General features: G+C 35.2%; 1 protein-coding gene across 3 annotated transcripts in view; it reads left to right on the top strand.

Annotated features, from left to right (window-relative positions):
• The window catches only part of Zasp52 (Z band alternatively spliced PDZ-motif protein 52), a 46,383-nt gene extending 33,123 nt beyond the window's left edge, over positions 1-13,260 (top strand). The window contains exons 11-16 of one of the 3 annotated variants that reach the window (XM_089252712.1): positions 4,470-4,557; positions 8,481-8,619; positions 9,495-9,681; positions 9,820-9,940; positions 10,050-10,165; positions 11,726-13,260. In XM_089252712.1, the coding sequence (XP_089108838.1) occupies positions 4,470-4,557; positions 8,481-8,619; positions 9,495-9,681; positions 9,820-9,940; positions 10,050-10,165; positions 11,726-11,803 (729 nt within the window). In that variant the 3' untranslated portion in view covers positions 11,804-13,260. Of the gene's footprint in view, positions 1-4,469; positions 4,558-8,156; positions 8,620-9,494; positions 9,682-9,819; positions 9,941-10,049; positions 10,166-11,725 lie in introns of all 3 variants that reach the window. The other 2 variants (XM_089252711.1, XM_089252713.1) reach the window with 2 other exon arrangements.
• The last annotated feature ends 1,377 nt before the right edge of the window (positions 13,261-14,637 follow it).

Genomic DNA, 14,637 nt, shown 5'->3' with positions numbered 1-14,637 from the left:
CTAATGTGAAGTTTGTTTCTGCGTAGAGCTTGGTATGTGTAGCTGTCATTTTCCATCAATTTTTCTAACTGTGAGTGAAGTGTAATGATTGAATAGTTGTGCCGTTGTATAGTTGGCCTGTTGCTCTCTGTGACGGGGAGATTTCTCGCATTCGCACCTCGAAGTTGGGAACCACAGAAAATAAACTTCAGACGACCACCACTGTAGCGACGGGGGAAGGGGGGGGGGGTTGAATCCAGTTCCTCGCGATGGCAGTCTGTCACTATGACCACTCGATCACTACAGCGGCATTTAGCATAGTCTGTAATATATCCAACAAGCTGTGCAGATCATTTTTTTTCTTGTTGATTGAGATTTTTCCAGCACGCTAAGCTTTCGTAGTAATTGGTGGTTCAGGAGGGCAAGTGGTCTTTCTCAAAGAAAATGTTGACGTAGTTAAACCATTAACAAATTTTTGACTGACGTTGCATTTATTCGCTTCCGTTTTAAAAAAAATTTTCACAAACACTTTTTATTGAAATTTTTGTATGAAAGGAACATTTTTGGGAACTAAAAGTGTCATCGCATTTTTTAAGATTTGTTTACAATGAAATATGATTTTTTATAATTTTTCGAAAATGAAATTTTCAGAAATTTTATTTCGATTTTCTATATGAAATTTTTTTTCCTGACCATAAACAGAAATAAATTTTTTTTTAAAATAGAAAAGAAATAATTTTTCCCCAAATTTTTTTGTCACCTGGTACATCAAGTTCCCCAAAATTACAATTTTGATTAAACAGAGATAATCAATTTACATTAATTACAAAGAAAAACAAGCTAAATTGATGTTCAATTTTTTTAAAACTTCAAAAATATGTTATTCAAGTAGCCGGTTATCACATATAAAAAAATTGTGCGATTTTGTCACGAATTGTAAGAGCTTCTATCAAAAATGTGTTGATGAACTTGTTGGCTTCCACTTTTCCATGGCTGAAAATGAAGTGTTTGAATATTTATGAATGGAATTCTCTTGTGTGTGTGTTCTCTCTCTCCCTCCTTTCGAATGCCTCTTTCTGACGTTTCGTCAGAGTTGACGGTTTTGTACGAGCATGGCTACCAGTTTTTGAAACTCAAAAAGTCGTCTATTTGAGCTGCATGAATCTGTTAGCTTCCACGGTGAGTTGAGCGTGTTGCTGAGGTGTGTAGACACGATCTGTCCTTCTTAAAAGTCATTTTATGGAACCGAAATCCCTGTCACTTGGCAGGTTTGAGTGACCACGTACTGGGAATGAATGAGTGAATGGCTTCAAACTCGATCGAATAGATCACCAGAGGAACCTTACCACTGTATAATTTTGTTCTGCCCCATCACACTAAAAAGCAGAAGACTTTGTCGTGCTAGGGACGCTGTTTTGAATGTAATAAAGCGGGAGTGAACAAACTTCTTATTTGGTAACTTGTTTGCCTTTCCTTTGTGATTTGGCTTTGCTTGTTTTTTCTACGTCGTGTATACAAAAAACATTTATCCGTAACTGGCGCATGTATAAAATTCTTGAACAGGTATATATATGCGGCAAGGATAAATTTTGCGTGTTCAGTGCAGTAGAACATCAGTTAACGAGCTTAATTCGTTCCGCCAACGCGATCGTAATCCGAATCACTCGTATATCGAATCAAACTTTCACGTAGGGAAATAATGGAAACTCGGATGGAAATAATGGAACTAATGGAAATTGGCACGCGTTCCACAATTAGTCATTCACATAAAAATGATTAATAAAAACGGCTCCAATCAATAATACGACACAATATAATATCAACACATACACTCCTGGCCATTTTATACCACCAGTTTTTGAATGTCATTCTCATGAACCTCCAGTCCCATAGTCTTCCCCAAGGACACAATCTCTTCGACAAATGTTGGCTCCTATTCATGAGCGAGTCCCTCAAAGTCACGTTCAGTAAATCAATCAACTTATAGTTTTCTCCAAGCAGAATTTAAAAAAACTTCAAGTGCATCATACGTGTGGTTACTATGCTACATCTAGTTTGTATTGTAAAGAGTTACGTTCTTACGTGTGTTCATTTTCCAGGTGAAGCATGCTGACCGGATCTCATATGATCATTTTTTCGCACCACGGGCATTTTCTGCGCACGAGGGCTAATTAGACCGGGACCTACAATTTATTGCCAATTCCGAACGGCAGGCTTGTTTTTATACTCATCGAAAGGTTGGTGCGCTAACCCCTCGATGGGGGACTCCTTCCGGTAGCAATTTTTTCTGCGGTCATGTTGCCGTTTCTGTTGTACCCCTGTGTCAGGAAAGTTTTCTCACGAGGACGAACCGGGTATCGAACTCGCGACATCTCTATACATCCTTTGGTACTTTGGGCGAGTATCTTACCGACCTGGGCTACCGCGCCCGCATGCTGACCGGAGACTGCAAGGGAGAATATTACCCACAATTCCACAGTACGGGTGTGGACGAAAGCGAAAAACCATCAGCTCAGTTGTGATAATAAACTGAGCGTGAAAATAAATAAACAAAGCATAAAATTTTTGCTCGTAATGCGAGTCATCACTCGTTAACCGAGTCAAAATTTGTTCAAAATTTTTGCTCGTTAACCGAAGCTCAACTGTAGTTAAAACACAACTTCGTCTTCATCGTGGTTTTCCTTAGCAACTTTAAGCTCGTTGTAATTTATTAGCCCTTCTTTTGTGCAACATAAGTTAAGCAGCTGCACTCTGTTTAGCATTCTTGCATAATGCTGGATTTCTCATTTTCGTGGCTAAGCTTTCGCATTGACTACACACATCCAGTTGGGGTCTCCAAAAGCATAACCAAAATTTTCTTTGAAATAGTGATAGTAGAAGTTGTATTTGACTTTACTCTTTAACTCAGGATGATCATTAACAAACATCTGATGCATTTTTACAAGGTTCAACCGTGCATCCAAATATTTCCTAGGTTTTCCTTTATAATGAGTCTCCTTTACTTCATAGCGATCGATGTGCTCATGAATTTGGACACAAATATCGCCAGGTATTGCATTACCACTCCGATTCTTTCCTCTTCGATCTTCTGGAGTTTGATTCTTTAAGAGGAGGGAACAAAGTCTACGTACCCTATCTGCTGTTACACCATGTATGCTCATGAAAACATTCTTGCAAACGCGTTGAAACACACCACTGATACGAAGATTATAAATGTAGGAGTGGTGTCTTTCTCGTTTGGATTTTTGCTGATTATCATCTTGAATGGTAGGAAAACTGCTTTCACCATCAGCCAGATTTACATCAGCTTGATGTTCAATCGGTAACGTTAACTCAGATTTTCTCCGACGCAGGATTTCCTTTCTCACAATCAAGGTTTGAAGATACGTATCTTGCATGTTTTTGCTTTCCATTGAGTAGAAATTATTCCAAATTTCACTCAGCACTTCCTTGGTTACAAGTTTGAAACACTTGGCAGAACATTTGCAACTGATTTTCTCAGGAGGAGTTTTCTGAAAGATTGTCTTACCTTTGTAAGTCACATATTCTTTGCCCTGGACTCGCGATTTCTTTATTATATTACGTCTGTACGTGTCAGGCTTAACAACACTTTTTCTCATTTTCTTTGGAATTTCCACGTCTGATTCCGATTCACTAGACATTTTTCTTTTTCAAACTTTGGAAGAAAAAAAAGAACGGAAAATAATTACTATAGAATCTTCGAAACAAACTTTCAAAACACCGATTAATCAAAAACGACCTGTTCAATCTTTTTACCACATGATAAAACCCCTCAATGACGTTGACGTCAGTGCTGCCGCCTGTTACAAGTTTTTAGCCCAGAAATCCCATAAGTGTATCGCTTCTGTCTCTCTCTTCTCTCTTGTGGGGTTTCTGCCCTAAACGAATTTTTTAAGGACGTGAAAGTGGAGTGTACAATACTTTTTTTTAGTTGGGTTTCCGCAACAAAGAAGCGTTATTCAATCAATAAGAAACCAGCATCAACTCAATTTCGAAATTTTCTGTTCGTTATGGGATTTCCTGAAATTAAGCGTTTCAATTTTATTGCACACATTTTTGCTGGTTTTTTTTTTGGGGGGGTTTTTTTCAAGTACTTGGTTATTTTTATTGAAGAAACTAGTTTTATTATGTATTCGAGGAGAAACTGTTTTTTCGACCTGAGAAGTTTTATTTTTTGCTGTGATTGAAAAATTAGTAGCTTCTATGAATTACTACCGAATCATTTTCAATCGTTGCCCGGAGATCTTTCCGAAGTTGGAATTTCATTAACGAACGAGAGAGACGTCGCCATTTATTTATATGCACACGTGCATATATATATATATATTGTTTTTTATTAATGCAAAATAATTGATTCTTAAACAGGGTGTGTGTATCGAGATTTTAATAAATACTTATTAAAGTTTTTACTCATTATTGAACTACGTTCAATTAATGTCACTGACTATTGTTTATTTATTTCTTTGCAGCCCAGCGTACCACTCAGCAGCCAATCATCGGTAACTTCTATTCACACCACATCAGCAGGTGTGAATACCTCACATACTGGCACTACAGGTAATAGACTTTATGCATCGAAACGTTTCGATGTTTCGTATTTATTCTAGGCATGGCAGAACCGCTTTGCATGGTGTGTTAACTGCATGCTATTGCGAAGCGAAACATAAATATTTCAATATAAATAATAATCGAAGCTTCATTTATGAAGTTTAATTATTAAATGTAACTATAAAAGGTTTAGCAACTAGAATGCTAAATACATTTAAAAAAATTAAAGAAATAAAAAGAGTCGTTCGCAGTGGCTTAATATTTTTTCCCATTATGTGATGTTTTTTTTCGGTTTTATTCTTTTGCAAACACAATTTTCTGAAAATTATCTATATATACTTGCATATTTATACAGTAGAAAAAATTTGGTTCATAAATTGAAGGGTAAATATAAATATAGAGATTGCATCACCATAATCTTAAAGAGCCGATGAAAAAAAAAATATTTATTCATACATGTAAGAGATAAGCCGAAAAATTATTTAAATGAATAGTAATTTGTGCCAAACTTCACAGAAAACATATTTCAATATTCAATCTTATTGAAATCTCATTAATACGTTCTGAAAAAAAATTAAATTCGAGGCGTAAATAATAAGATAAATTTTTAGTTTTCATCTTCGAACAAATTTTTATGAAAAATTGCATCCTCTGTCCCCCAAAGTATAAATCTTCTTGTAGGATACTAAAAAATAATGGAAGTTGAGAAATTTATTTGGGTCGATCAAATAAAGGAACTCGTTGTGGCGTGGATTTTTGCACAGTGCGAATTAATGTACATTTCTAAGGCGTCCAAAGAAGACTTCATTTATAATGATCTGGGTTGTGGACCGTTAGTGAAGTCCGTTACAGTGAAATATTGGGAAAACTTTATAAAGCGATCGAGAATAAACAACCAAACATGCTTTCGCATGGTGCAATTTGTTTGCATAACAATGCTGGTGCTCACTCATGTCACTTTAGAGCATTTTTCTTGGTTTGGACAAATGAAAGTCATACATAGTTTTGAACAAAATTGACGTGGCAGTCAATCATCAAGCTGTCCGATACATGGTACATAGAAATAATCATGGATAGATCCTGCACAATGTTTACAACCCGACAACGAGAAATGCCGCGCAACCAAATCATATCATGCGGAAGCATGTTGGGTCACTTATTCTTGATGGCTTTGTACAATAGCTTTCCCAAAGTGTCATTGTAGCAAACTATGCAAAGTTCTTATTCAGAGACGATATCGTCTCCTCAAGAACTTAGACGCGTGTCCTGTATACTGACGGTGAGCGACGTCTTTTAACAAACTCTTAAGTTCATTCTGAATCCCTTAGAGTAGTGTTTCTCAACCTTTCTAACAACAAAGACCAGTGAAATTTCTGAAACAATTTGACGGACCCTTTGTGTCCCGTATTACGGGACATTAATGTATATAATTTTCGTTGTTCCGACTTTTTTTATACATTTGTCCCGTTTTCTCAACGATATTTATTTGAATTTGTAATATTTACCAAAGTCGTAAATACACACAGTGTTTTCATAATATAAATTATATTGTGATAATTATGACAAAAATTTATAAATAACATTCATCTCATATTTGTCAGGTTTAACGTTTTATTCTCAATGTTTTTGGAATTTTAATTACGCTTGGTGATTGTGCCTACTATAGTTTATGCCGACAAGGTTTTTGATGACAGTTGGCGATTTCCCGCATTTTACGGATTATTATTTAAGATCCAATAGTTTACCGAATTTTATTTTTCTCAATGAAATATGGTCATCAGATCGTTTGAATATTTTTTCGGAAAATACATTTTCGTTTATTGCAATTTGTAGCAGTCTTTTATTTTCACATCCTTCAGCAATTTCACAGCAGTAGTTAGCAAATTGCATTTAAAGCAATGAATTGCAATTTTTTTTGCAAAATTTAGTGATATCCAGTATTTAGGATAGCCATTTCCTGCATTCTCCTCGATGATAAATGGTGAACCTAAATATGAAAGTATAATTTTAACCCATATGAATATTATACTAATATCAATTATAACTATTGAATAAGTTTATCTAGTCAGTCTGCCTGCGGACCACCTATGCCACATTAGAAACGCTGTCACCATAGAAAACCCACAGCACGTACTTTTTCATCTCCCTTATTAAACATCCACTCACACGGGTTTCATTTGATCAATCCTTATATAAATATATATAGTGCTTATATAGACATACTGAAATTCTCTGCATTTCGGTATAATTTTAACTTAATTGAGCAAAACATTTTAAAAATAAATTTTTGAATTCTTTACCGAACATGTAAACTCGTTTATACTGTTTTTGTTCAGTAAGAAGGAAAGCTTTTTTTTTTCAAAGTAAATCGAACTACGCCACTGTTTTTCTTTTTTTTTTCTTCGTCTATTCACCAGACATTGGTGGACAAGAAATTCGTATTTTTTTTACTTGAATTCTTTGAATTTTTGTTTTCATGTCATTTTTGCTGAATAGATCCTGCTGCTAAAGGCCTGATGACTGAAGTTTTTTCTTTTCTCTAGTTCTCGTAAAAAAACCTGCTTTTTTTTAATTATATTATTATTTCCCATCCTTCCATTGCCAACATCTAACCTATACAGTGAGTGCATAAATTACTCGTTCGTTTGGTTTTTTGTTTGATTGATTGACTGATCTTTTACTGCATTTTTAACGCAGCATGAGGCTCGGAAGATCTAACGGTATGTTGAATTGAAAATTTTATTATATTTGATAACGAGTTTGATGTATCCTCTTTTGTTTAAAGCCCCCAAATTTGTTCAATTCGAGTTTTTGGGTTATTTCGTTGTTAGATTATAGTTGAGTTTTTCATTGAGAAAAATTACACTTTTTTTTACCGGTGCTAGTTTCTGTCAGAGGCAGATATATCAAATAATCACAATGATATATATATAACAGTATTTTAATTATAAAGGAAAATATTAGCATCATCCATCGCTATAAACAGCTCAGATATAATGTTTGAAATAATGTAGCTTGGAGCTTATGGTTTTCGTTGATCTTTAACTATTTTGCTTAAATGGAATAAGTTGCTCTTCTCAGCAGAATTATTGGTGATAATCAGCAGAAAACGGTAAATTGAAGCGTGGGAATTATAGGTACTGAGCAATCGTTTTCGCCTTACCGATTCATACCTTTCCGTTCAAACTTCCCTAACAAGTTTAATTACGGCTTAAAAGGAAATGAGGTCCCTTAAAAAAATTTTAAGTCAAACAACACGAAGTTATTATCATTGCATGAGCATGCAAAACTAGTAGTCCATATTGCATACTTTGTCTTTGCACATTACTTTTCAAGTTTCAAGTTTTGATCCTCTAACTCTCCAATGAAAAGCTACGCGCTCGGATATTTTAAGCAAACATCACTTGCGTTGACGCCTCTTGACAAATATGAAGTTTTGCACCCTTATATCTCATTTGAAGAGATTGAATTACAGTCATTGAAGTACGCATTTTTGATTTTCTATGTAAAACAAAATGTAATTCAAAGAAATTAATCGCGGGTTTTATTGCACAAAAAATGCCTCACTGGATTTTTTTAATGTTTCTTTTCCCCCGTTGCAACTTTAGGTGGCTCTAAATTTGTGTGGCCTCCACCTAAAACTGCTCCTGTTGCTGAGCCTGTTGTAATGTCTAACGCAACCCCCGCACCCCGTACTTACAGGCCTCCACCTGGTACACAGCATGTGGTTACTGGCCTTCCCAAGTCCTCCCCCCTCTCTCCTCCCACCTCTTCTTCTTCTATGGCTATAAAAACTGGAGCCAAAAAAATTCCACCCCCGACTTGTCCTAAGCCCCATAACCCGGTCCAAGCGGCCCAGCGTCATCATGGCCAAGCAGCAGCAGGACCTGCCGGGTCCGGTTTCTCTTGGTCACCTTCTGGAGTTTCTTCAGCAGCCAGCAGTGGAGGCATTCTGATGACAGCCGGAACTGGATCCCGTCCGGCACCGAGGAGAGGACGAGGACAAATGAAACCCCAAGTCGGATCTGGAACGAGGATACCAATATGCTCAATCTGCGGAACACCCATCAGGTGAGATTGTATTAAATAGTATCAGAATCATGTTCTATTTAGTTCTTTCTCCACTGTCGTTTAAATATCCGAGAACAATACACGCACAGACATGTACACCTGTATTTCTAAGGTGGTGGGAAAAAGTAAACCTGTGAATTTAAGTATATGAAAGTTTTAGAGCAATAAACACAATTGAAATTAAACATTTTCCATCGGAAATAATTTTCATGAATGTTGCACTGCTACAGGAAATATATTTTTTAATTATAGTAAAAGTAAAAACCTGAAAAAAAAGTATAAGGACGCAATTGAAAATTTTAAGTGCGAAAATTTTGTTTTAATCAAGAAAGACGTCTTTTCTCTTTATAATTATTTTGTCTTTGGCTATTTTGGCACTTTCCGAAAAAAAAAGTTCGCTTTCAGAGTGCATGACTGAACAAAACAGTTTCGGCTGTTACGCCAACATGAGAGAAATACGAATTTCTTTCCCCGAGATCAGAAAATACGGCGTGTCCTTATACTTTTTTCCAGATTTTGACCTTTAGTATAATTTGAACAATTTTTTTTCTGGAGTAATGCAGCACTCATCAAAATTATTTTCACTGGAAAATATTAAATTCCAATTTAAATTACCACTTTGAAATTTTCATATACGTATTTACATTCACAAGTTTTCGAGACGTGATGATTTTTTGGTTGTCCTTGAACTTTTTTCCCCCACACCTTAATGATCTCTTTTATAAATATTTTCATTTATATGATATTCACTTTTCGGGAAAAGGAACCCATTGCTTTTATATTATATGACAGAGAGAATTTTGGTTTTAGGAGAAGGATTGAGCTTTTAAAATAAAATTTTTCTACTGAAAAATGAGTCAAACTGATTTTTTTAGGGGTCCATTTGTGACTGCACTTGGTAAGACGTGGTGTCCAGATCATTTCATGTGTGCCAACAACAGATGTCAACGCCCCTTGCTGGAGATTGGCTTCGTCGAGAATCACGGACTTTTGTACTGCGAAATGTGCTATGAAGTTCACCTTGCCCCCATTTGTGCCAAGTGCTCCTGTCGCATCAAAGGGGTGAATACATAGATTACATTTTGTTGGTCATGTTTGCGTCTTACAAATCTTACTTTTTACTTACATAATTTTACTTTCTAAGGAATGTACCTTGTCAGTTAAGTGAACTTTTGATTAATTACTTGCACAATATTTCAGGACTGCTTGAATGCTTTGGATAAGCAATGGCACCCAGAATGCTTCGTTTGTGCACACTGCCACAAACCCTTCGGCAATAACTCCTTCTACATGGAAGACCGATTGCCATATTGTGAAAAAGGTGATGTTTCTCTCTGATTAATATATTTTTTCTAATGCCAATCAGAGAAATGCAAACGCGTAACCGATCGAGAAAGACGTGCTAATGAATGTATTCGATCTCTTTTTAGATTGGAACGAATTGTTCACAACCAAGTGCGTCGGCTGCGGGTTTCCCATAGAAGCTGGTGATCGTTGGGTCGAAGCCCTGAACAACAACTATCACTCTCAGTGTTTCAAATGCACGGTATAGTAACCATTCTTTGATACTACTTCTCGTTATCTCTCGAAACGTACACAAGAGTATAAGTGCATTTTTCAATGTTCATTGGTATGTCATATTAATTAACCTTGCCTTAAACAACAGTTTTCTTACAAAGAAATTATCGTATCTATTTGATCAAAGCGGATAATTATCGTTTTTAGATAACTTCATACATTTTACTCAGTTTGAAATTACTGGAAGTAGATAAAGAAGTATGATAATACTTTTTTTTATTTAAAGCAAACAAATCACAAGATACAAATATATACAGTAATATACAAACATAAGCTACACAAAAACACAAAATACACACACATATACTACATGCACTATACTACAAATTTCCTAACTAAATAACCTTCAAATAAATCACACCAGTTTTACAAACCGCACATGCACCACGTAAATGTTCCGCTCAGGAACTTCTAATGAATTGGTTCATGTTGGAATGTGTGTTGTGTGCCTAATGCGAAGTTTGTGACAACGTGGCGGGTTATTTGGTTTTGCCTGCTTCGTGTTAATATTGAGGTAAAAGTGTTGTAGGCCTGATTGTTCTCTGTTTTGAGACTTTAAATGGGCGATCGGCTATTGAATCATCTTGCACGCGCACCTCGAAATTGGAAAACCACTGGAAGTTTCATTTACTCCTTATCATTTAATATGCGGGCTGAGTTTAAAATCGCTTTGATGATTGCGTGGTTTGTGCTGTGTCTTTACGTGTCATTGTTCTGTAGTTCAGAACTAATCAGATGTCGTTGAATATATCACGTGTCTCGATACAGCACACGATTAAAACAATTTTACCAGCATTTTACGCTGTTCCCTCCCACTTTTCTCCGTTTTTCGAATTCAAATATCTCAGCGAATATTGTACTTAGAAACGTGCAATGTTTTTTTTGGCATCAAAAGTGACAGGGCAACAAATTTCTAATTGGGCTTTTAGGCACAGGGCATCCGTATAAAAAGTTAATTTTTTTTATTTTAATAACTATACAATCCCTTGCAACATGAATGACATATCTGAGTACTATACGTTCTTTGGATACTTTTTCTAATTAAAAGTATGCCTCTAAGATCACACAATGGTTTACCAGTAAAATGCCCTTCGCCCTGTTATCTATGCACCCTGTGTATATATTATGCAGTTTAATGAACGAAATTAGAAAGTAATAAGTAACCTATTGTCGTGAATATATCTATCATTCTTAAACCGAAATTCGAAGCAGTAGAAGCTAAGTCAGGGTAAAAGGTGACGGTGATTTCAATGATTTTTTTTTTTTCTATTTTGCATTGTATATAGAGAACTTCAATGTATTACAAATACAAATACAACGCAACAGGCAAAATTTCCAACGAGGGGGCTGAGAAAAAGGCGCCCATAACAAATATGGATGTCATATATTTCAAAAATGCAGCAACCCAATTAAAAACACAATCACAAAAATTATAAACAATATATACGCATGATACAATGCCCATAAACAATATTATGGTTGTCTTTTGGATTCATTAATAAATGTCTTTTTTATTTTTATTTTGCAGATATGTCACAGGAACCTGGAGGGTCAGAGCTTCTACGCGAAAGGAGGCCGTCCTTTCTGCAAAACACACTCTCGATAGGAACACTATTATTATTTTTCCTTTTTACTCTGGTTGGCAAACGAACTAGTCATGACAAGTTGCCATGTTTACACCGATTTGCTGCAATTCTTACTATTTCATATAAAATTTTGGTTTCAAGGAACAGACAAAGAAAGAGGACAAATAGATAAAACTTGGAATGAACTTTTTTGAGGAAGAAAGAGAGAAAAAAATCCTTGAAAAATCTTTGCTTTGCCTTCAGTGAATCGCTTCCCATGATAAAGAATACGAATATGACGTATAATAATAACAAAAAGAAAGTTATATTTTAGTGTTTTTGTGTTTTTCCGGCCATATATGGAGACTTTTTTCAACTAATAGCACTCTGAACTTCAAAGTTGGCATAAAAACTAGTATTATCGTTGTGTTTATCGATGTCATTACACGTTTGTTTCAATTAATATAACAATAAAAATTCTCGTTATGTTTATGAAAGCGTGCATATCAACATGGGGAATAAATTCTCATAAGTACAGTGTTTATGAAGGAAAAAAGTTATTTCAAAAACACATATCCTGTGATTTTTTGAAATTAAAAATAATGACACTCTATTATGCAAAAAAGTGTGTGAGAAAATAGTACAATTTCATATAATACGGTAAAAAAAAGCAACGATCGCAAATTTCTTAATATGTATTTCTACGACAGTTCGATTGTTCGATCAACTTAAAAAGACTTTGGCTCATAATCATATTCAAAATGTGTAATTATTTTCTTATTATTTTTCTTTCTACGCTGCTGACGCTGCTTGCTCGCTCGCTTTATCACCTGTATTGCATAGGCTATAAAAATTGCGTAAATAGATTTATAACATGGCTTTGAATCGGACATAATATATTGCATAGACATAAGTAGAATCGCTTTATTAAAAAGAGCTGTTCCTGAACTTCTCGACGAATGGAATTTCAAAAAAACACCGCAAATATAGAAATAAATCGCAGAGTAAATGGTTTCTTTCGTTTATGTATTTTAAATGAGTGTTTTGTCCATTAAAAAGTGGTACTTTAACAATAATAATAATCAGATTGTCTCTACTGGGTCAACAAGCAATTGAAATTGTGTTATAGTTTTTTTTCTTTTTTTTACACTGAAATGCAAAGTTACACATTTAGGGTTACGATATTAGGGAATTTTTTTGCCCCTTTTTCAACCCTTGTATATTTTGATTAATTGTCTCGGAAATGCACACACATACGGTACGGTTTTTTTTTTAAACATAGCATGTGAATAATATAACCGTTATATCGCCATAATTATATGTATGATCAAAAAGTCCAACTGGTTTTTAAAATAGAAGCACGCATATGAACTTGGAAGCAAATGAACAAATAAATGAAAAGGTGTAGTTGTTTTTGTGATTCAATACCGCATTTGTATGAGACGTGTATAAAAATTGATAGATCGACTAAATAAATAAAATGGTTTCTTTTGTTTTCTTTTTTCGAATGGTGCTTTTTTTTATTTCCAATTTAGGGTTTTTTGTTTTGCTTCTGATGTACAGTGGAACTTCGGTTAACGAGCATAATTTGTTCCATGAACGTGCTCGTAATCCAAATCGTTCGTATATTGAATCAACCTTCCTATGGGAAATAACGGAAAATCGGATAATTCGTTTCACAATTATTCATTCACATTAAAATTACCAATAAAAACGGCAGTAAATCAGTAAAATACAACACAATAAAAATATAACAAATAATACAATAAATTTATGATATTAACGTCATAACAATACGATAATGTTTACAAATTAACTTACTCTAAAAGTCAAGAGAGATTAGGACTATCGTCTTTAGGACGATTTATGGTCTCTGTTGTTTGCAAACTCATTCTTTTTGTGTGACTTTGAAAAAGAACCAATCCAATGACATTTGCTTTTGCTTCTTTTTTTAAGATTTTTTTGGAAATGGGAAATTGCATTGCCGTTTCACAGATTCATTGCTCGCACACTGCTACAGCTTTATTTGATTCGTTCTTTTCTACGAAATTTTTCACAAATTCCCACATTTTATACATCTTTCCAATCTACCCCAAGGACACAATCTCTTTTACAAATGTTGGCTCCTGTTCATGAGCTAGCCCCCTCAAAGTCACGTTCCACAATGCAATCAGCCCACTGTTTTTTCCAAAAAGAATAATAGCGTGTGGTTACAATGCTAGTTTCGTATCGTAAACTTCACAATCACACTTACGTTTATTCTTTGAGTGAGGCACGCTTACCGGAGATCGTAGGGAAGAATATTACCCACAGTACGTGATTGGATGAAAGCGAAAAACCATCAGCTTAGTTTTGATAACGCGAAAATAAATAAACAAGGGTCGTTTTGCTCGTAATGCGAATCATTGCTCCTTAATCGAGTCAAAATTTGTTCAAATTTTTGCTCTCGTTAACCGAAGTTCGACTCTATTGAAATATAATAATATCTGAATATATATAATGCATCACATTGCATTATAAGATTCATTGAGACACTGGTTATTTGTGGAGAGGAAGATTACAAGGAAGAAAATTCATCACTGCCTCCACGGGGGATCGAACCCCGGTCTCTCGCTTGCCGGACGAGTGCTCTCCCATCTAAGCTATGGAAGCAGATAGAATACTTCAACCTTGGAGCGTATATATATGTTTAAAGGCACAGTACATGGAGTCAACTAATAGCTCGTCAATGACATAAGCCAACCAGATGGCCACACATGCATACAGAAATAGTCTCTCAATTGACAAGTAAAGAGGACATTTTTATATGCACGTTACAATATGTATGTTACTGCCAAAGTCGATTCGCGACTGGACTGACCACTTCGCGAATTGG

The sequence above is a fragment of the Pholcus phalangioides genome, unplaced genomic scaffold, assembly GCF_987345545.1.
Source record: "Pholcus phalangioides strain wild (caught in Gottingen) unplaced genomic scaffold, Ppha-v1.0 ptg000030l_1, whole genome shotgun sequence".
NCBI classification, from domain to species: domain Eukaryota; kingdom Metazoa; phylum Arthropoda; class Arachnida; order Araneae; family Pholcidae; genus Pholcus; species Pholcus phalangioides.
The sequence above is the reverse complement of the archived record's forward strand: the minus strand, read 5'-3'. Positions and strand labels throughout refer to the sequence as shown.